Source organism: Trichechus manatus, unplaced genomic scaffold (assembly GCF_000243295.1).
Source record: "Trichechus manatus latirostris isolate Lorelei unplaced genomic scaffold, TriManLat1.0 scaffold00030, whole genome shotgun sequence".
Lineage (NCBI taxonomy): Eukaryota > Metazoa > Chordata > Mammalia > Sirenia > Trichechidae > Trichechus > Trichechus manatus.
In genome coordinates, this window is record NW_004443966.1 from 22,127,746 (window position 1) to 22,155,486 (window position 27,741).

Here is a 27,741-nt window from a genome sequence, read left to right on the forward strand (position 1 = left end):
TCAGTGCGTTTAAACAGTTGATTTATATATTTCATCTAGCTTTTATAGTTGTTTTTGGCAAGAAGTGGGTTAATTTTGACAAGCTACTTTGTCATGGCCAGAAATACAAGCCCAAATACATATTTAAGCAGACAGGGCACATTTACCAGAATTGACATACGCTGGAACATTAAACAAGGCTGAACAAATTTCAGAAGATTGAAATGATTCTTTCTCTAATCATGGTAGAATTAAATTAGAAATCAATTACAAAATGATAGCCAGAAAAATTTCCGAATTTTCGAGAATTTGGAATATACTTCTGAATAACCCATGAGTCAGAGAAGCAATCACAGTGAAAATTAGAAAATGTGAATTGAATAAAAATGAAAATAGAACATTTAAAAAATTGTGAGATTAAGCTAAAGCTACACTTTGAGGGAAATTTCTAGCTTCAAATGCACATATTAGAAAAGAAGACAATCTAAAATCCTTGATATGTCCATCTTAAGAAGTTAGAAAAGAATAGCAAGTTAAACCTAAGGAACATAGAAGGAAGGAAGGTATATAGGTGAGCGCAGAGAAAATCAAGAAAGCCAAATGTAGTTTTTCAAAAGACTGATGAAGTTAATAAATCTCTAGAAATACTGATAGGAGAAAGAAAAGAGAAGGCAGGAATGAAATAGGGAACATTGCTAGAAATCCCACAGATACTAAAAGATAATGAAAAGTTATTGTTAACAATGTTGTACTCTAAATTAGAAGATATTGACAAATTCCTTGAAAAACACAACAAAAATTCAGCCAAGCGAGGAAACAAACAGTTCAGGGGATCTAAATCAACTGAGACTAAGGGACAATAGCAAGAATTAGAGCATTTGAAACATTCTGTAAATATTTTTAAAAAGTGATCTGTATTTTAAAATCTTTCCCCCAAGAAAATTCCAGGCCAAGATAAATTTGCCAGTGAATTCTTCCAAATATTTAAGCTAAAATTAACCTTAGCTTTATAGAAACTTCCAGAGAATAAAAAAAGAAGGAACTCTCTTTTGATACAAAGAACTTGATTTGGCCTTTGTCTTTGGTTCCTGAAAAATAGCTCTTGGAATTCCCTAGCAGTAGAGGTGCCTTTATTATGTAAAATCTATAGCTAGCACCTGAGAATGTGTGCAGATGAGTGGGGGCTATACAGACCCCAGCCAATCAGCTAACCTCAGGGAGAAGGGCATAATCTAATCATGCATATTCAATGATTCAGTGGATCATGACTGTGAAATGAGATCCCAGTCATGATTATGCAATGAAATCAATAAAATGCTTTGAACTCAGAAGTTCAGAGGCTTCCTGGATTGGCGAGAATAACTATGCATGTCCAGGAATGGGCCACCCGTCCCTGAGGAAAATGGAAGTCTTGTGCAGGTGCCCCTCCCAGAACTCACCTGGTATGTCTTTTCGTTTGTGTTCTTATTATAATAAATGGGTAGCTGTAAGTATAGATACTGTCCGTGAATTCTGTAAGCTAGTTCAGTGAATTAATGAACCCCAGGGGCAGTGAGAGATAGCAGTAGTGGTATCTGCCAATTTGGCAGTCTGAAGGACAGTCTTTCTAACTTGTGTGCTGACTTAGCTCAGGGTGTCTGGGTCAGAGAAAGTCTGCACAGGCAGTTGATCTGAAGGACTGGGGCCTTCTAACTTGTGTGTTCTCACCTGGCTTGGGGTGGCTAGTATCAGAGAAGGGCTGTTTGGGCAGCCTATCTGAAGGACAGAGTTCCAGTCCAGCTCTGGGTGGCCGGTGGTTGGAGAGAGAGTGTGCCACTAGGGCAGCTAGTGATGAGGACAAAGAAGTTAGTTCTGGATCTGTTTTCCAGGTGGTAATTGGATTCATGCTGATCCTCACCATGCAGTTAGCAAATACAGATTTGCCCACTGTGCCCATGGCATATTAGTGTACCTCCCTCTGCTTATTTCATGATGCTAGCATATCCTTAATATTAAAACCTAACAAGAAAATTGCAATAAAGCAGAATATTATCTCTTAAATGCTGATCCTAAAAATATTAAATTAAATCAATGATAAAGAAAATTGATAATGCATCACAATCGGGTTGGGATTATTCGAGGTTGTCTTGAGTTATTAGTTGAATTGAATTTATATAGGATTGTTATCAGTCAGAATCATCTCGATGGCAGTGGGTTTTGTTTTGTTTAGTTTAATAACTACATTTGTAAATTTAAAAAAATGTTCTGGACTGTAAAAATCGTAATATGAAATGTAGTTTTGTTCTTTGTGTGCTTCTTTCTTAAGATCATCATAGTATTTAGAGTGAAAATTTAATTGCTTGTTTTGCTGTCCTAAACAAATATTATTATGGGAATAATTTTTCAACATAGTTTTCACTGAACGTACATTAAAAATGTTATTTGTCCATAACTAGTTTCTAAGAAACCTGAGTTATAGTTCCTATTTCACTTTTGACTTGCTTCAATTATTATTTTGATTTTTTTCTTATATGATAGTGTTTGTGTTGGCCATCTCATTGGTTAGTGGAGGAGGTCCAAGTTTTAAGCAGTATTTCTTCCTATAAGGAAGCTTTCAAAGAGGAGTGTTTTTCTTTTCTTTTAAAAAAGTAAAGTGATTAATCATAGTGCTCCTGAGGGTGAGCCAGGTAAATCAGCTGAAAACTAACATCTTCTGTTAAACTTTCTCAATTTTAAAGTTTAATTATTTTTATTACTTTCTTTTCGGTATATGTATTTTTTTTAAGCTTTATTATATGAATTTTCTCTTAGTTGACATTTTATGTATATTTAAAGGATGTTAAAGCGGAAATGTATAAAATTACGTACTGAGTTTCTAAAAAACTAAATATGGAGGAAAATTAAATGTTGACTGGATATTATATGATTTTAAGGCATTATTATTAATTTTGTTTTTCATCCTAATGGTGTGGTGGTTATATTTTTTTAAAAATTCCTACACTTTAAGGATATATACTGAAGAATTTACAGGTGAAATGATATGATGTCTAGTATTTGCTTCAAAATATTTCTAGAAGAACAATGGGGAAGGGGAAACATGACATGAGAGTGGCAGAATGTTGATAATTGTTGGAGGTGGATGATGATGGGAGCATGGAATTCATTATGCTATTCTATTTTGTGTATTTGAAAAATTTTCATAATAAAGAGTTAAAAAAATTAAACACACCTTCCTCTTAGAGATTTCGAAGTCCAGACTTGTGAGGTAAAAGATTACAGGTATTTTCTAATAATCTTTATTTAAAATAAATATAAAATATATGAGCATATCAAAAACCCAAATCTTTTGCCATCGAGTCGATTCCAACTCTTAGCGACTCTGTAGGATAGAGTAGAAATGCCTCATAGGGTTTCCGAAGAGCAACTGGTGGATTCGAACTGCTTGACCGTTTGGTTAGCAGCCTGGCTCTTAACCACCGCACCACAAGGGCTCTATATGACCTAGCCGTTATATTTTTTAAAATAGCATAATCAGTTAATATTATCAGTTACAGGAATGAGAATTTCCGAAGTATTTTTTTCCTTGAAATAAAATTTCTTACTTTTAATGAATCTAAATGGCAGTTCTTTAGTCTATAACAAGCAGAAGAAAATTAATTTTCATCTTAATGTAGGTTTTCAGTTCTTTAGAAATAAGCTATATCTTTCTGTTAATTTTTCATTACAACTTTATTGAGATATTATTTGCATACTATAGAATTCATCCATTTAAAGTGTACATTCAGTGGTTAGTGTATTAACATATGAAATGCAGTCCTCACCCCAGAAAGAAATCCTGTACCCTCTAGCTATCACCTCCTTAACCCCATATCCCTCCAAGCTCTAAGCAACCACTAATCTATCTCTATTTGCCTATTCTATACATTTCATAAAAATGGAATCACATGGTATGTGGTCTTTTGTGACTGACTTCTTTAACTTAGCATAATATTTTTAAGATTCGTGCATGTTGTAGCGTGTATCAGTAATTCATTCCTTCTTATGGCCAAATACCCCATTGCATAGATATACCACATTTTGTTTATCAGTTAATCCATTGAGGGACGTTTGGATGGTTTACGTATTGATTTTGTGTCTTGTAACTTTACTGGGCTCATTTATTAGTTTAAATATATTTTCAGTGGATTCCTTAGGATTTTTTTATGTATAAGGTCATGTCATCTGTGAATAAATATAGTTTTACTTCTTCCTTTCCAGTATGGATGACTTTTATTTTTCTTGCCTATTGGCCCTGACTAGAACCTCTAATGCTATAATGACTAGAAGTGGTCAGAGTAAAAATTCTTGTCTTCTTCCAGATCTTAGTGGGAAAGCATGGAGTGTTTCACCACTAAGTATGTTAGCTGTTGGTTTTTCATAGATGATGTAGTGGTTAATTTTAAGTGTTATCTTGACTAGCCTATGGTACCTAGTTTGTTCAAACACTAGTTTCAATGTTGCTATGAAGACATTACATGTGATTAACATTTAAATCAGTTGACTTTAAGTAAAAAAAGATTATGTTTCTTAATGTGGTTGGGCCTTATTCAATTAGTTGAAGGCCTTAAGAGCAAAAACTGAGGTTTCGTGAGGGAGAAAGATTCTGCCTCAAGACTTAGACATCCTGCTGGAGTTTTCACGTACAAGACTGCCGGAGTTTCTAACCTGTCGCCTGACCTATGGATTTTGTATTTACCAGCCCCCACAATCACTTGAATCCATTCAGTAAAATCAATCTCTTTCTCTTTCTACACCCCCACCCACACACACATATTTTTGGTTCTGTTTCTCTGGAGAACTCTAATACAGATTTTGGTACTAAGAGTGGAGTGTTGCTTTGCGATTGGGTAATGGGTAGAGGCTGGAAAAGTTTTGAGGTGTGTGACAGTAAAAGCCTAGATTGCCTTAAAGAGCCTTAATTATGTATATTAAAGGCCATTCGGTGAGGAATCAGAAAAAAAATGAGGAGAGCTGTAGAGAAAGCTTCTGCTGTTGTGAACAGAAAGCTGCTAGAAATTTGGACATTGATTTTGCCTCTAGAGAGACCTTAAAAGGAAATGATGCACGTTATTGTACCCTGGAGGAAAAGCAGTGCTTGTTATAAAGTAGCAAAGAACTTGGCTGAATTATGTTCAAATGCTTGTGGAAAGTAGAACTTGTAGATGATGAACTTGGATATTTACCCATTAAAAATACCGTTGCTGTTGAGTCTATTCCGACTTACAGCAACTCTGTGTTGGATATGTAGCTGAGGAGATTTCTAAGCAAAATTTAGAAGGTGCAGCCTGGCGTCTCCTTGCTGCTTATAAGAAAATGCAAGGGGAAAGAGATAAATTGAAGACTGAACTGTACAAAAAGGAACCAGAATTTGAAGATTTGGTAAATTCTCAGCGTACTGATATTCTAATAATTGAGAAGGTGTTTTGGTGAGAACAGTACGGGTGTGGCTAGATAACTGTTTGCTAAGGAGACTAGGCATGTGACTTACGGATCCAATCATCCATCTCAACAGGAATGCTGCCAGTTTAGACTGAAGGGGATGAAATCTTTATGAGATGTAATGAAGGAAAACTTTGTAACTCCTGGGATTTTATGGTCAGGAAGTGGGCCTATGGAACTGTTTGACTACGAACATCTGTAGTCTTCAAGAAAACGAAAAGATGATTCCCAGAGCAGTGAGAGGCCAACAGAGCTGCTGGCATGGGTCTGGAGGGGTGGGGCCTCTGCCTTCTTCGTTCCAGGGTATGGGGCTACCCACCTTCCCTTCCTGACCCAGGAGGGGAGGCCCACAGAACTGCTGCCCAGTTCAGAGGGGACAGGGCTGTTGCTCAGCTGGGCCTGGAGGACAGAGGATTATTTTTAAGCCTTCACATCTAGTGAATTGTGCTGGGTTTCAGTTGTGTTTGTGACCCCTTGACCCCTTTTTTCCTTCTCCAATTTCTGCCTTTTGGAATGGGAATGTCTGTCCTATGCCTGCTCTACCATTGTTTTTGGAAGCAGATAACTTGTATTCTAGGTTTATCTTGATGATTCTTTCTTTCTGTACCTGTTAGTGTTTCTGGGCTGGAGGCTTCTGCAGCTCCTGTGTGGGATATATGGGAGGCAATAAGGAAACTCAAGGAACTCACTGCTGTGCTATTCAAGTCCCAAGGTCCAGGGGGAGTCTGCCTTCTTTCTGTGTCTCAGACTCTTCCTATGCTTGTTTGTTGTGTTTTGTCCAGTGGACTCAGAGATGGAGACAGGGCTAGTTCATCTAGGTCAGAACTGCAAGTCTTCATATTAATTTTGGAAGACTACAATTAACTAATAATATTTTACATTGTGGCTATATGCATCACTATATACATATATACCTCAAGATGTGACATGTTGAAACATTTTATAAGAAGATACTTATTTTGTGCTTTTTTGCTGTGTGACTTTAGACATGGACCCTCAGTTTCTTTGTATGTATGGTAAAATATTGGACTAGGTCCTCTAGGATTTCTTCAATTAATATTCTATAATTTTATGATCATTGAAATAGTTTGTTTATGGCAAGGTATGTTTTTAGAACTGAGATAGAGAAAAGAAATTGAATTTGAGAGTTAGGATTCTGAAAGATGGAAAGGCAGTTTTACATAACCATTTGAGCATCTATCACCAGAGCCAGTTTGTCTGTGCGTTTACTTTTTGGCTTTATTTTTACTAGTGAGGTTTGTGACTGTTTCCTCATCTATAATATGATAGTGTTGGCACATAGTGTGCACTGTACCCGTTGCCGTTGAGTCAATTTCAACTCACAGCGACCCGGTAGGATACAGTAGAACTGTCTCATTGGGTTTCCAAGGCTGTACATCTTTACGGAAGCAGACTGCCATATCTTTCTCCTGAGAGTGGCTGGTGGGTTCAAACTGCTGACCTTTCAGTTTGAAGTTGAGCATTTAACCACTGTGCCACAAGGGCTCCTAATATACACTGTATAAACCTTAATTATTATAGTTTTATTACTTACCAGGAACCCTAGTGGCATAGTGGTTAAGAACTCGGCTGCTAACTAAACGGTCGGCGGTTCGAATCCACCAGCTGCTCCTTGGAAACCCAATGGGACAGTTTTACTCTGTCCTGTAGGGTCTCTGTGAGTGGGAATTGACTCAATGGCAATGGATTTTCTTTTTTTTTTTAAACAGGGTAGTTGTAGGAATCAGAGATAATATATATAATATAGTTTGCACAAACATGACTAATTAGTGTCATGTTTGTATATTAGTTATATTTAATAGGAAATAAATTAGAATATTGTTTTGTTTGATAGATTTCAGAAAATTTTCATCTTCTAAAGAAATCTTGATTCCCTTCCCCCCAATTGCATAGAACGGAAAGATGCTGAAGGATGGGAGACTGTTCAGAGAGGAAGGCCTGTTCGTTCACGATCGACAGCAGTGATGCCAAAAGTTTCATTAGCAACAGAAGTGTTAAGGTCAAAGGATGACAGTGATAAAGAAAATGTATGTCTTTTATCTGATGAAAGCATACAGAGAGGCGAATTTGTTGGAGATGGACCTTCTAATACTGTAGAATCTCGGTCCAAAGACTCTTTACATTCTTGTGAGCATCCTCTTGCTGAAAGAACCCAGGTAGGTAGTACGTTCTGAAAATAACTCCTTTTACTGTCCTTTTAAAAAAGGTGTATATATGTGTTTGCTGGAATGTCTTACTTTTTGTCTTCATTTTTAACATTTTATTGTGAAAAATTTTATATCTACAGAAAAGTTCCAAGAATAGAATGAGCCTCCATATACCCTTCATCCAGATTCACCAGTTAATGTTTTGCTATATTTTTTCTTTCCTTTGTCTATATACGTGTCACGTACACATAGTTTAGGCTGATTTTAGAGAGTATTTTGCAGATCATGACCATTCACCTTTAAATACGTATAACCAGAGAACAAGGAAATTTGTTTACATAACCACAGTATAATTATCAACTTCATGGAATTTAACATTTATGTAGTATTATCTAATTTGTAGTCCATACTCAGAATTTTCCATCTGTCCTAGTAATTTCTTTATACAGTTTTTCCCCCAATCCAAGATTCAATCCAGAATCGCACATTGTATTTGGTTTTGTTTATTTATTGTCTTTTATCTGTGACAGTTCTTTAGCCTGTCTTTGTCTTTCATGACATTAATATTTTTGAAGAATACAGGCCATTTTTTTGGGTAAAATGTCCTTCAATTTGTATGCTCATTGTTCATGATTCGATTTGGGCAGGAATAAAGTGATTGTCCTTAGGTGTCACACCTTAGAGGTGTATGGTATCAGTTCACCCAAGTTTGTTGGTAACTTTCATCACTTGGTTAAGGTGGTATCCTTCTGCTTCATTTGGAGTGTTATTAAAAATAATGATGAAAAGATTATTTTAAAATTGTTCTACTTGTACTTTCTGATAATCAATTATAGAACAATTTGCTACTATTTAGTGTATTCTTTGAAGTTAATATTCCCAATATTGGTTCTGTTAATCTACTTGAAATTTATTTAATTGGTGAAGGAATGCATCGTTTTTATATATTTGTATATATAAAGATTCATGTTCAATTAGAATACTTTTATATAAAATGACTAATGAAATGTAGGAGATATTCTTTGAAATTATAGTATGGGAGTTAGGTAAGTAAGTTGTAAAATAGTTGTGATACTTTTTTCAGTCTAGAATAGTGTCTGCTTTTTTAAATTCTCTCTTTTTACTTTTAGGATATTTATTTTTATTGAAACTCTTAACTTTCTTGTTTTCCTTCTTATTAATGGCTCTTAATCCTACACTGCTCCTAATGTTCTATAACTCCTTAGTGTGTATGTTTTATGCCCATGTGAGATTGCAAGCATCTTGCAGGCAGTTATCTTATGTTGCTTTTTTATTTCCCATGATATGGAGCCAGAGTCCTTAACACATAGGAAGTAATCAGTACATGTTTGTTGAATGTAATTTTAAGAAAAATTTTAATGTATGTAAACTAAAGCCTGGTGAAGAAATAACTATTTATGTTACTTAGCAAACATTTAGCATTTTTGTTAACATATATTTTAGCTAAAAAATACAGTGTAAAAGTTATGCTGGTTTTGTATAGTGAGTAAATTTATGTAATAATTGAGATTTCAGGAATAAACCGTACACAGAACTTTTGAGTAATTGCACTATTGCTAAAATGTTCAATATAAAAGTTTACTGCTGATGATGGCTGAGCTAATGACTATTTGTTTTCTCCACTGTCCTTTTAAGAATGGAATTAGCATATTTGTATATTTTCTCATCATTACTTTATAGTTTTATCTTTTATTTTGTATAAATAATATTTATTTTTTAATAAACAGGGTTGACTATATTATAAACATCAGTAATGCTAATATAAATATTGTCAAGAAGATTATAAACTATGGTGAATGACATATAAATAATATTGATAGCAATATAAACAATGTGATAAAATTCAAATAATGCTTATGCTGAAATCAATACTTTGGGACACTCTAAGTTCTGACCAATAGTAGAATTTTAAAAGTAGTTTATAAGACTTGGCCAAGTTTAATATTTATATAAAGAATTAATCAAACTGGGGTTTTTATGGCTCTGCAATATTTATCTAATGTTTGTTTAAGAAGTGATGTCAGTGAGTTCTAAATTCACAAGTTTAGATTTTAATTCTTCAACTTGGAGCTTATTACTCTGAGTATAATTGGAAAACATGGCACTGTTCTTTCTGTACCCTGTTAGAAAGTGAAAGTAAAAGTTTAGTTCTATTTGCTATTTTTGTAAGTGCTGCTGTGCCAAATTTTTTTTTTCTTTTTTACATGTTGCTGTGAAAAAAATTAGAATAGCACACCTATGAAAATACTTCGTCGGGGGGAGGGGCGGTTAGCAAACAAACCTAGAAGGCATGTATTATTTGTGTAAAAATACGGTACTCCCCTTTATAGTGTATTTGTTTTTTATATCTGAGAATTGGTACTATGTACCAGGTGGGTCTTCATCAATGGTACTTTGAGGTGTTAATGTTATCCAAAGAGAACAAGTTTCATATTTTTGGGTAAAATGTCCTCAAATATATTTTGATGAAAAATGTCTTCAGGGTGTTTTTTAAAAGCACTTAATACCCTCACTTCGTATTAGATAGTCTTCTTAAGATAGAGTGTAAATATCTTTGTTGTATGAATATAAGACAAAGTATTATACTTGGTGGTGACTAGATTTATTTTGTGAGGGATGTAAAATACTCATCAGGAATTAGCATACTGAAAGAAAATGTAATTACAATATACTGCAGATATTCGTTACTCCCTTAGAGCACTTCAGATAGTGCCTGATGCATAATAGGTATGCAGATAAAATTTGTGGCTGCTTAATGTTGTTTTTTTTCCTTCTGTTCTTATAATTGAAACATACAGAAAAGAGATGATAATGAGTGAGTTGTCTGTCAGATAGTCAGCTGCTGCTTCAGAGTTGATAGATTAAGCAGAATCAGCTTTTCTAGTGTGAAATAACTTGGTGAGTGTTTTTTATGATCTCTGATTCATTCTATAAATGTGTTTTGTTAGTTCACAGTGAGTACATTGGATGATGTTAGGAACTCTGGCAGTGGTTTCTTACAAGACAATTCTGTGCGCACATCTGAAATACCTGCTGTTCACATTGATACAGAGTGTGTTTCAATTACTCAGCAAGCTGACATACCTCCTTTGCAAACAAATGAAGACAAATTTCCAGCAGAGAAAGCAAGGATAGAAAATGAAATGGACCCATCAGATATTTCAAATGTGAGTGCTGCTAACTTGGTAAGAACAACTTATCAGAATTCTGGGTAAATATTTTGAAGAGGCATAAACCCCAATAATAATAACTTGTATTGTGTATTACTTTACGCTTTACAAAGATTTTATGTATGCTATTTTAACATTTTATTCTTACAGTAACCTTTTGATATAATTAAGATTCTTCTTGTTTTATAGAGGAAGAAAGTGAGACTTTCAGAGTTAAGTAACTTACTGAAAATCATACAGTTTGCATGTGATTTGATCAAATGCTCTTTAGAATTAACAAACCAAACGAATAACAAAATCTTTCATACAACATCTAGCACTCTGACAGATGGGAAATGGTGCCTACTGGACTTAGTTTTATAATTTTTAACAGATTCTTTATGCAGCTACTGTAATTTGCTTGGAGTTGGTGTTTAAGGTGAAATTTATTTACCATTCCTACTCCAGAGTTTCTAAAAATGTGTTGATTTTTATAAGTTTTTGTTTTTGGATGACTGCTTATTTCTGCTCATCTCTTCCTGTTCTCACTTTACTATTAAGAAAATTGTCCTGAGGATAATTCATAATAGGTCATGCCAGCTGTGTTTAAAAGTAACTTTCCAAAGAAATAGGCATATAAAAAAAGTTGCTGAGAAAAATTATTCAAACTTTATTTTTTAAAGGCCACTGTACAGTATAGTTTCTTTCAAAACTTAATGCCTTATAATGCTGTAAGATGCTATCTGCAGATGGTGTTAGGTAAAATTATAGACCTTTTAGAGAAAGACTAACAGTAGACATAGATGAAATTTGATATGGGTTGTTTAAGGGGGAAAAAAGAAAATAATGGGTTATAGTAATAAGAAAAACAAATGTTTAGATTCTTTTAATAAGAGCAATATACTCTATAACTTGGGTCGTATAGTAATTGACTTTTGAAAGACTAAACATAATTATGGTTATATAATTATGGTGATAAGTAATGGGCTTATTGCATGGGGTAGAATTTGATCATATTAATATTTTTTGTTTGCATACTAAATATCAAATTATTTGCATTTCAATTCTGTGAGAAAGTAACATTTCAAAAGAGGAAAATGTCCTATACTTAAATAAGCATAAAGCAATTATTTACGAAGTTCTTTCCTCGTCGTTTTTAATTTGTTCATATATGTAAGATTGTGGTAGAATCATAAAAACCTTTGATTATTTTGAGGGTTAAGTTTGTATACTTGAAAGAAAATTAATTCTACTTTAAAGTACAAATATTAGTGTGTTCTTAGAGGAGTTTTAACTAAACCAAGGTTTTAAAAATAACTGGTTTGTTTTGGCAGATGCTTTTCCGGGTAGATCTAGACATTCACCTCATTGTTTAGGTTGCATGTGCTGGGTTATGGAGAACTGCTGCGAAGACGAGAGAACTGTTTTTCTTTTTTCTGCAGTGCAGCATTGTCACGTAGTTGGTACAAGTTAAAAAAAAAAAACAAAACAAAACATTATCAGTCATTCTCTTATTTAACAGAACTTTTAGGAAAAAATGACTTTGAGAACCTGTCTGTTTAAGATCAACTTTTGCCAGCATTGTAAAAATCAATTCAAATAATACTGTTGCATCTCATTTTTTTCTGTATATCTTCAATATAATACTCTTGCATTCCATTTTTTTTCTGTGTATCTTATAGCTTTTTTTGGTCCCTTATTTCCTCAAATACTGCCCTTTTTTGCACGTTTAGTTAATTTTTTTTGTGGTGACTCATTTCCTTTTATGTCTATTTTAAAAGAAATTTTCTTTGTAGTTACCATGGTTATTACATTTATTATCCTAAATTTATAGCAGCCTAGTTTAAGTTGATAACAACTTAACTTCAATAACGTACAAAAACTCCATTCTTATACCACTCCTTCTTCCCCCTTTATGTTTTTGATGTCACAGATTACATCCTTATACATTATGTGCCCCCCCCCCCGCAAAAAAAAACAAACCCACACCTGTTGCCATCAATTAGATTCTGACTCATAGTAACACTATAGAACAGAGAAGAGCTGCCCCATAGAGTTTCCAAGGCTGTAAATCTTTATGGAAGCAGACTGCTACATCTTTCTCCCGCAGAGCAGCTGGTGGGTTCAGACTGGTGATCTTTTGGTTAGCAGCCAAACACTTAACCACTCTGCCACCAGGGCTCTTTTATGTGTCCAGTATCATATATTTATAATTATTATTTATACTTTCGTCTTTTATATCATGCAGAACATAACAAATATGGTTACAAATGAGAAATACAGCAAAATTGGCCTGTATATTTTTTCCTGAAATTACTTTTACTGAAGGTCTTTTATTTCCTCATACAGCTTTGAGTTATCATCTACTGCCCTCTCCTTTCAAACTGGAAGACTTGTTAGCATTTCTTTTAGAGCAGGTCTGGTAGTAACAAACTCCTTCATATTTTGTTTATCTGGGACTGTCTTAATTTCTCCCTCATTTTTAAAGGACAGTTTCGCTGGGTATAGGATTCTTGGATGACGAATATTTTCTTTCAGTACTTTGAATATATCATCCCACTGCCTTCTGGCCACCATGGTTTCTGAGGAGAAATTGACAGTTAGTCTTATTGGGATGCTCTGGTACATGACCATTTTCTTTCCTCTTGTTACTTTTAAGATCCTCTCTCTAGCTTTGGCTTTTGACAGTTTAGTTATAATGTGTCTTGGCATAGATCGCTTTGGGTTTATTCTGCTTGGAGGTTGTTCAGCTTCTTGTATGTGCAAATTCATGTCCTTTGTCAAATTTGGAAAGTTTTCAGCCATTGTTTCTTAAAATATTTTTGGGGTTCCTCCGCCTTTCTCCTCTCCCTTTAGGACTCATAGTGCTTATATTGGCCACTTATTGGTGTTCCATGGGTCTCTTATGATCTATTCATTTTTCCTTTTGTTCCTCAGACTGAACCATTTTTAAATTTTTTCCCGTACAAAAGTTTATACATACATTGTCATATGACTCTAATTGCTTTCCCCATACTGTGACAGCATACTCCTCTTTTACACCCCTGATTCCGCATGTCCATTCACCCAGCTCCTAACCCTCTCTGCCTTCCCATCTCACCTCCAGACAGAAGCTGCCTGTTTAGTCTCTTGTATCTAGTTGAGCTAAGAGGCATACTCCTCACAAGTATCACTTTATGTCCCACAGTCCAGTCTAATCCCTGTCTGAAGAGTTGGCCTCAGGAATTTTTTTAGTTCTGGGCTGATAGAGAATCCGGGGGCCATGCTTTCCGGGGTCCCTCCAGTCTCAGTCAGACCATTAAGTCTGATCTTCTTACTAGAATTTGAGTTCTGCACTGCACCTTTCTCCTGCTCTATCCAGGACACTCTGTTCTGTTCCCTGTCAGGGTGGTCATTGGTGGTAGCTGGGCACCATCTAGTTCCTCTGGTCTCAGGCTGATAAAGTCTCTGGTTTATGTGGCCCTTCCTGTCTCTTGGGCTAATACTTTTCCTTGTGTCTTTGGTGTTCTTTGTTCTCCTTTACTCCAAGTGGTTGGGACCAATTGATGCATCTTAGGTGGCCGCTTGCAGGCTTTTAAGACCCCAGATGCCACTCACCAAAGTAGATGCGGAACATTTTCTTAATAAGCTTTGTTATGCCAGTTGACCTAGATGTCCCCTGAAAGCATGGTCCCCAGACCCCTACCGCTGCTACTCTGTCCCTCAAAGTGTTTGATTGTATTCAGGAAACTTCTTAGCTTTGGTTTAGTCCAGTTGTGCTGACTTCCCCTGTAGTGAGTGCTGTCCTTCCCTTCACCTAAGATCATTCTTATTTACTATCTAGTTAGTAAATAACCCTTACCCTCCCTCCCCACCCTCATAACCATCAAAGAATGTTTTCTTCTGTGTTTAAACCTTTTCTTGAGTTCTTATAATAGTGGTCTTATACAATATTTGTCCTTTTGTGACTGACTGAATTCACTCAGCATAATGACCTACAGCTTCCTCCATGTTATGTTTCATGGCTTCATCGTTGTTCTTTATTGTTGCGTAGTATTCCGTTGTGTGGATATACCATAATTCTTTATCCATTCATCCGTTGATGAGCACCTAGGTTGTTTCCATCTTTTTGCTACTGTGAACAGTGCTGCAATGAACATGGGTGTGCATTTATCTATTCGTGTGATGGCTTTTATTTCTCTAGGATATATTCCAAGGAGCAGGATAGCTGTATTGTATGACACTTCTATTTCTAGCTTTTTAAGGAAGCACCAAATCGGTTTCCAAAGTGGTTGTACCATTTTCCATTCCCACCAACAGTGTATAAGTGTTCCAGTCTCTCAACAACCAGACTGAGCCATTTTAATTATTCTATCTTCAAATTTGGCTGATTGTTTCTTCTGCCAGCTTAAATCTGCTTTTGAACTCCTGTAGTGAATTTTTCACTTCATTCATTGTGCTTTTCAGCTCCAGAGTTTGTTTAATAATCTTTATCTCTTTGTTAATATTCCCATTTGGTTTACATATTCTTCCTTTCGTTTAGATCTTTGTCCATATTTTCCTTTTGTTCTTTTAGCATATTTAAAGCAGTTGTTTCAAAATCTATATCTAATAGGTCCAGTGTCTGGTCTTCCAACGGTTTTTCTTCCTTTGAATGGGCTATCCTTCCTTGTTTGCCTGTCTTGTGAATTTTTGTTGAAAGTGGAACATTTGAATAGTATAATAATGCAGTTGTAGAACACAGGTTCTCCCCTTCCTTAGGATTTGCTGGGAAGTGTTTGCAAACCTTAGGGTTTGCTTTTTATTTTTTTCTTTCACTTCTTTTTTCCTTTCCTCTCTTTTACTATTGTTGGAGGCTGTGGTAGTTCGTTAGCTTAGTGACTTTCCGAAACTATTTTTGCAGAAACAAATGGAAAAAGAACCATTGAGGGGAAAAAAACCTCTTGCACTCTTTGCAGAATGGCTCTATGCTGGAGCAGTCCTTAACCAGACTTATACTGATTGGGAGAGCCACCTGAGGAGAAAGTTTAGGATTACCTCGGGTCTTTCTGGGCATGCGTATGCTCTCCGTATTACTCACTCTTGGGTAGCTTTAAGTGCTACAATTTCCCAAGAAAATTCTCTTCCTAGGGTTTTGACCCTGACCGCTCATCACCCTCTTTTGCCCGGGCAGCCACTGGCTCCTCAGTTCACCTTACAGTGCCTCAGGCTATGCTTGCTAGTCCTGTGTCTGGAACAAACTCCAAGGTGGACACAACAGAGACAAATGCTTTGCTTTAGTCCTTTAGGTAGTCACTACACTGATTCAAGTGGGCAGATGCCATATTTTGTCAATAAGGTGCATTTCACTCACTCCAGAACCCAGGATCAAGATCCCAGACTGGAAACACAGTGGCCACTTCAAGCTGGCTGCTGTGCAGGAGCAGAGTAGGTGCTTAAGCAGTATCAAAAAAATTCTTAGTGTCTTCCTACTCTTCTGACAAGTCTTCACCTGGCTTCTGTGATCCCCCGACCGTTTAGCAGAGTTCCAGCAAGGCTAGTACTGTCATTTTCTGCTTTTTCAAAACTTTTCTGTGGAAGGTCAGGAGCAAGGGGCTTCTTACTCTGTCATCTTTGTTCTGGAATCTCTTGTTTCCTCATTTTGGCTATTACAGATAATGCTGCTATGAATACTCCATATAAAAGTTTTTGTGTGGACATATGTTTTTTATTTTTCCTTGGTATAGCCCTTGGAGTGAAATTGCTGGGTCATATGGTAACTTTATGTTTAACCTTTTTGAGGAACTGTCAGAGTGTTTTCCAAAGTGGCTGCACCATTTTACATTTTCACCAGGTTTATTTCTTTTTGCAGTTATATCAGGTTTTGTTTCATGTATTTTGAAGCTGTCTTATTAAGTTTATAAATGTTTAGGATTATATTTTCTTCTTGATGCATTGACCTGTTTATTCATTATGAAATGACGTTCTTTATCACTAGTAATAATTTTTGCTCTGAAGTTGACTGTGTTTGATATTAATATAGTCACTTCAGCTTACTTTTGATGATTGTTAGCATGGTATATCTTTTACCTTTAATCCTTTTGTATCCTTATATTTAAATTAAGTGTCTTACAGGCAGTATTGGCTGGGTCGTGCTTTTTAATCTAATTTGATAGTCTCTGCCTATTAGTTGGGGTATTTAAACTATTTAAATATAATGTGATTGTTGATACACATCTTACTATTTGTTTTCCCCTTGACTTATCTATTTTTCTTTCTCCTTTTCTCTTTTTCTCCCTCTTTTTGGATTGAGTATATTTTATAATTCCATTTTATCTTCTTTGTTGGCTTATTAGCTATAACTTTTTGTTTTGTTATTTCAGTGGTTGCTTTCAGGTTATCTTTAGCTTATCACAGTGATTTATTAATTAATGGTTCCGATGCATATTATTTGTATTACTTCTAATGTATATTTTAAAGTTAGGTATATATGTTCAGAAAGTACTGTCACCATTACAGGATAAATTCTTTCCATGTTCCTATTATAGCATTTTTTTTCTTTTGTTATTCAGTGAGTATATTTGATATGTGTTATTAATTTAGACACTCAAATGAAATTCACTTTGTCACTAATATAATGATTACATCTATAGCTTTACCGTTTTTCATACACAACCATCTTATAAAGAAGGTAAGTTATAGATTATTGTCCCATTTTATGGAATATGAAACAGACTCTTGGTTTTAAGAAACTTGTAACTTCCACAACTAACAAATGGTTGTGCTTATACTGGGCCCCGGGTTTATGATTTTAGAGCAGTGCTTTTTTTTTTTTTTTTTTTTTTAAATACTGTTGAGGTGATAATTAGAACATGAAGAAAGAAATGATTACTTTCCAGTCTGGAGATGATTCTTGTTTTTGTTTGTTTTCAACTTTATAGTCCATGGCAGAAGTTCTTGCTAAAAAAGAAGAGTTAGCAGATCGTTTAGAAAAGGCCAATGAAGAAGCCATTGCTAGTGCCATTGCTGAAGAAGAACAGTTAACTAGAGAAATCGAAGCTGAAGAAAACAATGATATTAACATTGAAACTGACAACGACAGTGATTTTTCAGTGAGAATTTTTAACATAATTGTTCAATTATGTTCAGAAGTGAAATAATTGGGCCGGAAATACTTAGAGTTTCAGTAGTCTTAGTTATAATTTATTTATAAATTTTCTTCAGTAGCAATAATAATAATAAATTGGTGTGACTGAGAACTTACAGCCAACTTTTTTTAGCATCACGATCATTGTTTTTATATAAGATGTCGTCGCCAAGTCCAAAGCTATGGTATTTCGTTTTTCAAATCAAGAAACTGAATTTCAGAGAAAGTAAGAACTCAACATTAGATTGTAATTTGTAGCAGTGGAAGAAAAATTTTAAGATAATTTACACACTGCCTTGCTCTGACTAGGTGCTTAGGAAATGTATGTTGATGAGGGTGATTTGTTGAAAAGTAAAAATAACCGTAATGGTTTACTTATTTTCCTATTAAAGTTTAATGCCTAGCAAATAATCTCGAACTCTTCAAATGTATGTTCTGTATATGTCGGCATTTACGTAGTAATAATAGAAGGCCATTACATTTCTTATTTAAATTTACTTGATTTGTCTTTGCTTTTAAAAGTAGCAAGTATGTCTTTCTCTTAAAATGTAGGTGATTATTGTGACTACAAGAGGTATATAGCTTTATCCTAGGTTTGAACTGTTGGTTGAATGAAATATAATTAAGTAGGAAAATTTCCTGTGTAGTTCATTTTTTTAAGGTTCTAATTATGTTCAAAGATGTGTTTTTCAATGTTCCTTATTACATTGTAGGCCGGTATGGGCAGTGGAAGCGTAACTTTCTGTGGTTTGTCTATGGACTGGAACGATGTCCTTGCAGATTATGAAGGTATTGTTCATGTGTGTTTACCTGTGTGTGTAGGTAAAAACCAGTTGCCACTGAGTTGATTCTGACTTATAGTGACCCTGTGCTTGTGTGAAGCTTTACTCCATACGATTTCCAATGGCTGATTTTCCAGAAGTTAACTGCCAGGCATTTCTTCCGAGGCACCTCTGGGTGGACTTGAACCTCCAACCTTTTGGTTAGCAGCCAAGGGTGTTAACCATTTGCACCACCCGAGGACTCCCCTGTGTGTAGTGGAGTAGAAAATAGATTATTTTATTAAAGGAGTTTCTGTGTAAAATAAATAATTTGGAATGGGAATGTTAATGTGCTTTCAACAGTCTGTTCTCAAATGCTAGTTTTATAGAACTATGTGGTTAAACAATAACAGTGGTTTTCTTTTTTCCTAACAGCTCGTGAATCTTGGCGCCAAAATACATCCTGGGGGGATATTGTAGAGGAGGAACCTGCTAGACCTCCAGGGCATGGAATTCACATGCATGAAAAACTTTCCTCCCCATCTCGCAAAAGGTCTGCCCTTTGAACATTAATTTGAAATGTTTCACAGGACAGAAACCAGTCACTCTTGACTGTTAAATAGAGTTACTGCATAACCTTTAAGGCATATTACCCTTCAGGACAGTTCCACATCCATTGAAAAGTGACAATGTTTTCCTGAGATGTTAGGCCAAAATTAGTTTTGTAGATTTTTTATATTTATTTTAAGAACTTTGAGGACTAAAGAACAGTATTTTTTGCTTTTTCATGTAAGCATTTGTGTTTCCTGTCCGTTTGTGTTAATAGAACAATAGCAGAATCTAAGAAGAAACATGAAGAAAAGCAAATGAAAGCACAGCAGCTAAGGGAAAAGTTACGTGAAGAGAAAACATTAAAGCTTCAAAAGTTGTTAGAAAGGGTATGTTTCAGTGAAATTTTTGTTTTCGTTTTTTAAGGAAATTATGATAGTCTTAAAGTCACGGGCTTAGTTTCAACTTGCCTTTTTCTTCTGGTCTGAGGGAAGCTAAAAGAACCATAAAGGTGATTGAATTTTCTATAAATTAAATACATTTCTACTGTTGAATCCTAGAAGGTTAATCTCTAAGAATTGCCATTCCTAAGTTAGTAAATTGATTTTTTTTTTTCAGTATTGGCATGGATTATTAAAGCTACTTTTCGTCTTTTGCCATTTGCAATTGGGGAAGTTTTATCCAAAGTGTAGAATAACTTGGTACGATGATTTTGAGCCTCAGATTATCAAGTCTGAATAAATAGGATAGCAATTACATTTTCAGGGAAGATTCTTGGAGTATTTATACTAGTGTAACTACTAATTAGTATGGTATAGTGCAAAGAGAATGGGCTCTGGAGATGGCTGACCTGATTCAAATCCTGGTTTTACCACACAACAAGGTAGAAGGCCCTGGGCAAGATACTAACATTATTGCATTTCAATTTCTTTATCTGTAAAATGAGAATTATAATTATTAACCTTGTGTGGCTGTTGTGGTGATGACGTGAGGTAAGTATGTAAAACAGTAGCATAGTGATAGGATAGCTGTTGCTCCACATAATGGTCACTCTTATTGCTACATAAACACATGGCAGATGTAGATGAGTACTGTGTTAGTTAACTATGCTGTGTGATAAACGACTTCAAACCTTAGCATCTTAAAGCAGCAAACATTTATTTTCTCACAGTTTCTCTGGGCAAGGAAACCAGGAATGGCTTGCCCTGGTGATTCGTGTTCAGGGTCTCTCATGAGGCTGCAGTCAAGCTGTTGGCTGGGCCGGGGCAGTAGTCATCTGGAGCTTTAGGATTAACTTCCAGACTCACTCTTGTGGTTGTTGACCAGGCCTCAGTTCCTCTCTGGCTGTTGGCTAGAGACCTCAGTTTCTTGCCATTTGAGCCTCTCTATAGCCCAGCTGTCCTCATGACATGGCTACTGGTTTCCCCAGAGCAAATAATGCGAGAGAGAGAGTAAGGGTGAGCAAGACAGTTGCCAAGATGGAAGCTGCGAAGGCCTTTATAGCTTAATCTTAGAAGTGACATACCGTCACTTTTGCTGTGTTCTCTTGGTAACAGCCCTGACACAGTGTGGGAGGGGATTACATGAGGGTCTGAATATCAGGAGGCTGGGATCATTGGGAGGCAGCTTGGAGGCTGCCTGCCACAAGGACCTAACACAGCGTGACAAAAGATATATGACCATTATATTATAGGTGAATTCCTTTGTTACCTTGTGGTACTAAAAAAGAGTATTAGATACATAGGTGAAGCATATTATTTTTATTACTTACAGTGTGTGTTTTTAAGTTTGGGAAAGATAATTAGACCAAATAATCCTAATGTTTATAATAATGAATTAGGTAGCATAAAATTCTCTTTAGTACAGTAGTAAAGTTCACTGAGACAGGAAGAAAATCTGTAATTCTTTTCTTTTACCTGAATCTCAGGAATTTGTCATTATTTTTATTTTAATAATTTAAAATGAATAGATCAGATAGGAACAACAGTCTCCATGTTGTTGGGTTTTATGAGAGTTAGTATATTATTTCATTTACAGCTTCAAAGAAGTGCTCTAATATAACCACAGTTTCTCTGTTACTGTGTTTTTTAGTGCAAATAAAATTATACAGTACATTTTCTCCCTGTATAATATAGTCTCCAAGTATTCATGCATACAAAATCATAGACTTGAAATTGTACAAGACTTCAGAGATTCTCTGGTTTAATTTTCCCATCAATGCAGGTATTCCTTCAAGTAATTAAAATGGTAAATTCCACCTTCCATTTGTATGATGGGTTATTGTTTTCAGTAATGTTCTACATATGTGGTTTCATCTGGTAACTACAGTGCATCTGAGGCACACAGGGGAGATGTAGCTGAATGCGGTTGAGTCAGTTCCGTCTCATAGCAACCGCATGTGACAGAGTAGAACCACCCCATGGGGTTTTCTAGGCTGTAATCTTTACGGAAGCAGATTGCCTGGTCTTTCTCCCACAGAGCCTGTGGATGGGTTCATACTGCCAGCCTTTCTGTTAGCAGCTAGACCGCTTAACCCTTGTGCCTGACACCCATTTTACAGATGTGAAAACTGAATCTAGGAGAGACAAAAGTTCTCTTTTCAGTGTCAGTCATTTACAGAGCTCAGGCTTTAAGGATCTCTCCTTTGGCTCCTATTCCAGTGCTGTTTATTTCTAAGCATACTTTTTCAGATGGTTCTACACATGAATATTTAGCTAAAATTCAACTAAAATGTTACAATTTTTTCCCCTCATGCTGAGCCAACATCTGATTTTCTATAATTTATTTTCCCTGGTGCTGGATCTGATTTCCTGGAACAGCACAGAACAAGTCTGTTACTTCTCCTGTTTCATATTGTTTTAAGGAATTAAAAGTATCTATCATATCTATTTTCATTCTGCTGTAGGCTAAACCCTCTCTTTTTCTTCAGGCAGTGTTTCTTATGCAAATAATGTTATATTTTTTAGACTTTTCACCATTTTCCAGTCTCTAAGATACAATTACTTATTTGTCTTGAAGTTGGGTTATAGAGATTTTAACATTGATAAAGATAAGAAATGTACACTTATGTTCACTTTAGGTGCACTCCTGGTTCAGTGCAATGAGAATAACAGCAAATACTTTTATAGAGTTATGTCTAGTGTATTTCTAATATAACTGCTTTACATATATTAATCCTCAAAACAAACCCCATGATTTAGTTTCTGTAAGTATTCCGTTTTATAGATAAGGAAATTGAGGCATAAGCTAAAAATCTTGCCCAGCTTACACAGCTGATAAGTGGCCAATAAATGGCCAAGGTAGATTGCGAACTCAGGCAGTCCAGCTTCAGTTTTACCTCTCTATGTTCTTAATCATTAGTCACACTGCTTTAGAACTGGCTTCCAGCTTCTAGGTTTTATATATTCATAAGCTATTTACCTGTTCGCACTTCTGTTAAATGAATGTATATTGAAATTAATGATGGGATAATTCACTATATATAGGAGAAGGATGTCCGGAAGTGGAAGGAAGAGTTACTAGATCAACGACGTAGGATGATGGAGGAGAAATTACTTCATGCTGAATTTAAACGAGAGGTGCAATTACAAGCAATTGTGAAAAAAGCACAAGAGGAAGAAGCTAAGGTATATGGTAGATGCTTTAAACACTGGATTAGTTACCCAAGTACTTTTTTCAGTTGTTATGTAATAGTAATAGTAGTGTTTATTATGTGCCAGTATAAGAGTATTTTACAGACTCATTTAAAACTTACTAGGTGTAATATTTTATTCATAAATAATCCTATGAGCTATATATTATTTTTTACAGTTTTATTGAAGTGTAATTGACGGACAGTAAACAGCACATGTGTAAAGTATGCAATTTGATGAGTTTTGGCGTATAAATACCTCTGAAACCATCAGTACAATGAAGATAATGAACAATTTCCCTCAAAAGTTTCTTCATGCCCCTGTGTAATTCATTCCTTCCTGTAACTTTGTCCCCAGGCAATTGCTGATCTGCTTTCTGTCACTATAAATGTTTGCATTCTCTAGGATTTTATATGAATGGAATCATACAGTATGTATTCCTTCATCTGGCTTCTTTCACTCAGCAGTTATTTTGAGATGCGTACATGCGGTTGTGTGTATCGAGAGTTCCTTCATTTTCATTGCTGAGAAGTACCTTTGTACTGTGTGGAAGTACCATAATTTATTAATCCAATCACATGTTCCTGGGCATTTGCTTTTTTTCCAGTTTTTGACTATTTCAAATAAAGTGCTGTGAACGTTTATGTACAAGTCTTTGTGTAGATGTGTGCTTTCATTTTTCTTGGGTAAATACCTTGGAGTTGATTGCCAAGGTCTTTATAATAAGTTCACATTTAACTTTTAAAGAAACAATTTTCCAAAGTGGATATACTAGTTTACATTCCTACCAGCAAAGAATGAGTGTTAGTTATGCCACATCCTCACCAGCACCTGACACGGTCCTACATTTAAATTTTAGTCATTTTAGTAGGTGTGTATAATGTCTTGTAAAAAATTGTGTTAGCCAGTTCCTCAAAGCAACTCTCTCTCTATATATATGTTATATAGTATCTCACTGGTTCTTTTTCTCTAGAGAACCCTGACTTAGGCACCAGTGTTTCCTAATCTTGTCTAATCATAACATCTGAGCCATTGTTAAAAAGACAGATTCCCCAGCTCTTTCTCTGCAGGGTCTTATTCAGTAACATTGGCATGGAACCTTGGGGTCTTTATGTGTCACAGGCCCTCCAGGTGATTTTTACAATCAGAAAATTTGGATTCCACATATACCAAAGTGTCCTACTTCTTCAGAAATAATTGTTTATTGTCATAGTGAAGACTGAAGTGTCTGGCATTTGATAAACTTGGATTCAGGTCCTGACTCTTATCACTCAGAGCAGAATGACCTTAAGCATAGTTTTACCTCTCTGAGCCTGTTTGTTCGTCTATGAAATAGAGATAATAGTACCTACATGTAAAAAAATTGCTGAAAGGATTAAATGAGATTATGCATGTTGTAAAGCAGTTAATGCCATCACAAGCATACAGTACTCACTGCCTCGAGTCAATTATGACTCATAGCAACCCTATAGGACAGAACAGAACTGCCCCTGTAGGGTTTCCAAGGCTGTAAATCTTTACGGAAGTAGACTGCTACATCTTTCTCCCGTGGAGCAGCTGGTGAGCTCTAATTGCCGACCTTTTGGTTAGCAGCCGAGCGCTTAACCACTATGCCGCCAGGGCTCCTGGCATACTGTAAATGTTCATTAAAATGCTCATTTCTGTTATAAAACCTTTCTCAAATTGTAGAATGATATATTTCTACTCTGACTTATTTTTTTCTTAATGCATTTCTTTTGTTCTATTACCAATCAGAAAGTATTAATAACCCAGTGATGTTGTTTTGGTTTAAAAAAAATATTTAAATTCAACTAGAACTATACTTCTCTTAGGGCATGTAACAAATATATTAATTATAATCCTCTTATATAGTCAAGATATGATTTTTTTTCTACATATACTTTTTGTGAGTCCTTGGAATAAATTAATAAAAACCAAACCCAAACCTGTTGCCGTCGAGTCGATTCCAACTCTTTAGTTTGTTCTTGGGTAGATTGATGGTTGAAAACAGGTTATTTAGTATTTAGTTGATAGTGATTAATATTGCAGCCAGAGTAATTCAGAACTTGTCTTTATCTTGGATTGTAGTCTTTTAGTAGTATGAAATTGACTTTTATTTTCAGTTTTTTAACGGTTTCATTGATTCATTTTCATTTGTAACATATTTACTTAGAATTAGTTTATTTCTCTTTTTTCTTTGAAGAGAAAACATCATTTCTCTTATTTGTGCCAGAAGCCCTTCTCCTTGTGGGTCCAGTATCTATGTCCGCTTGTCTACTCTTGGGATTTGCATTAATTAACTTCTTGTGCCTGTACCTTTGCTTTCTTCTTCTAGATTACCTACTTCCTTCCTCATTATGAATAAGATCAGGTCTTCTTAACTTCTAAACACTTGTTTTTAGCGATAGTACTCCTTGGCTATTACACTTTCCTTTTGTAAATTCCTTAAAAAGAGTGGTCTGAGCTCATTTCCACTACCTCATCACTCATGTCTTCCTTAAGTCCTTATAATATCATTTTGTCCTGTATTTTCAGTTTGCCACCGCTTGTGTCCCAACCATCTACTTTTCCTGAATTCTGTATTTCGGATAATATCACTAGTCTCATGTTAACCTAAGCTTGGTAAACTTGAGATAATTTACTTTACTTCAGTGTTCCTGTTTTTTTTTTTGACCAGTTTTGTGTACAAGGCACAAAGATAAGCTAGTCTTTGCTTACTCCTTTTCCCGAGTCTTGTGTATACATTCAGCTGTAGATTCTATAACTCTGTAGTCTCTCATGTGTTTTCCTTTCCATTGCAGCTGTCACCAGTTTTTTTTTCTTTTTATCTTCGTCCTAATACTTGGAGTCGATATTCTTGCCCTTTTCCCTAGCTGCCTCCAAATTAATCCTTCTGGAAGGGCATTATTATATTACTTCACAGCTTAAAAACTTCAAGGACCTTCCATTGCCTTCAGGGACCTTCCATGGGCTTCAAGGCTTAATAAAAATGCATTACTTTGTCTTTCTTTAATATTATTTTTTATTTAGAATAATAGCATATTCTTATAAAAATGATTCATTCTCATTTTAAAGAATTCAAGCAATATAGCAAAGGACATAGTCAACATTAACATTAAGTAAACAACCTACCAGACACCTCTCAGAATTATGTTCAGATTATATGAATAGATAACTTTGTAAAGCAGAATTTTGCTATCCATGATATTTCTTAATAAAAAGCCTTAATCTCAGTTGTAGTTGAATTTTAAGAGAAGAAGGAAAAGAAACTGAAGTAAAATTGAGGGAATTGTTGAATTTATAATGAATTTGTTTCTTTATCACAAGAGGCATCATTTTCTGTAAGATTCTTCTAAAGTCATAAAAATAATGAAAAATACGAAGAGTTTGGAGTCATTATATTTATTAAACTCCATTTCAGTTTTTGACAATTTGGAGGAACTCCCTGCTAGAGATGAGGACCCAGATTTCTTCCCATCGTCTTCATGTCCCCCAACAATTTTTCATAATTTTGTTTTTGTTAAAATTTATAATATTTATATTTTGCCATGTAACTATAAACCATTCAGTTTAGTTTTTATTGTTTATAAAAATGGACTCAGTGCTCACTAATTCTCCATTTATGAGTTCTTTGTTGTGATTTGTCTCCCGGTAGGCTGAATTTTATTAAAAAGTACTTTGGAAGTGGTCATATGTGTTGTATTCCTTGAGTTCTTACATACTTAAAGCCTGTGGTATTTATGCGTGAATTACATACATCTTGGCTAGAGGTCAGATTCATGATCCACAGTATCTTTTCTTCAGAGTTTTTTAAACATGATTCCATTTTCTTCCGGCATTAACCATTGCTGTGGAGGAGCCTGAGGACAGCCTGATTTTTCCCCCCTCTTTCTTATAGGTAACTTGCATTTGCCACTTGGAAACCTAAAGAATTTGTTTTTCTTCTTTAATGTTTTATAATTTAATAAGAATATTCTTTGTGTTGATCTTCTGAATCAATTATTCATGACGTAGACTTTTTCAGTCTTTGTTTCTTCTTTTCAGGGAGAATTTCCTGTATTATGTGTTAGAATATATTCTCTTTCTTAACTTCATAGATACTATTTATCCTTGTATTAGGTTATATTGATTTGTTCTGCATATTCAAAGCTTATGATTTTAGGCACTTAAAAAAAATCTGCATTAACTGTGATTACCACAAGCCTTTCCTCTATCAGTAATTTGATTTTCACTCTTTATTCTGTTCCATTCTATTTCGGATGAATTCTATAATAGTGTTATTTTTGTCCTCAGTTTTCTTAGCTCTCTAATCTTCATTTATTCTATCAATATGTTGTTTTACCCTCTTTTCTTTGCACCTTTAAAATTAGGTTCTTATTAATTTTTTTTTCACCTTTTAATTTTTATTTTTTCCCATACAAAAATTTATATATACATTTTTGTGCGACCCTAATTGCTCTCCCCATACTGTGACAGCACATTCTTCCTACCCCTGATTTCCCGTGTCCATTCAACCAGCTCCTAACCCTCTCTGCTTTCCCATCTCACCTCTGGACAGAAGCTGCCTGTTTAGTCTCTTGTATCTAGTTGACCTAAGAAGCACACTCTTCACGAGTATCACTTTATATCCCACAGTCCAGTCCAATCCCTGTCTGAAGAGTTGGCATTGGAAATTGTTTTAGTTCTGGCCTGATAGAGAATCCGGGGGCCATGCTTTCCGGGGTTCCTCCAGTCTCAGACCATTAAGTCTGGTCTTCTTACTAGAATTTGAGTTTTGCACACCACCTTTCTCCTGCTCTATCTGGGCCTCTCTGTTGTGTTCCCTGTCAGGGTGGTCATTGGTGGTAGCCGGGCACCATCTAGTTCTTATGGTCTCAGGCTGATGAAGTCTCTGGTTTATATGGCCCTTTCTGTCTCTTG

General features: G+C 35.3%; 1 protein-coding gene across 1 annotated transcript in view; it reads left to right on the forward strand.

Annotated features, from left to right (window-relative positions):
• The first annotated feature begins 5,310 nt into the window (after positions 1 to 5,310).
• The window catches only part of SCAPER (S-phase cyclin A associated protein in the ER), a 119,099-nt gene continuing 96,668 nt past the window's right edge, over positions 5,311 to 27,741 (forward strand). The window contains exons 1-9 of the mRNA XM_023729873.1: positions 5,311 to 5,423; positions 6,524 to 6,538; positions 7,319 to 7,613; positions 10,574 to 10,810; positions 17,674 to 17,844; positions 18,593 to 18,668; positions 19,076 to 19,193; positions 19,467 to 19,578; positions 22,675 to 23,016. Coding sequence (XP_023585641.1) covers positions 5,311 to 5,423; positions 6,524 to 6,538; positions 7,319 to 7,613; positions 10,574 to 10,810; positions 17,674 to 17,844; positions 18,593 to 18,668; positions 19,076 to 19,193; positions 19,467 to 19,578; positions 22,675 to 23,016 — 1,479 coding nt within the window. The remainder of the gene's footprint in view (positions 5,424 to 6,523; positions 6,539 to 7,318; positions 7,614 to 10,573; positions 10,811 to 17,673; positions 17,845 to 18,592; positions 18,669 to 19,075; positions 19,194 to 19,466; positions 19,579 to 22,674; positions 23,017 to 27,741) is intronic.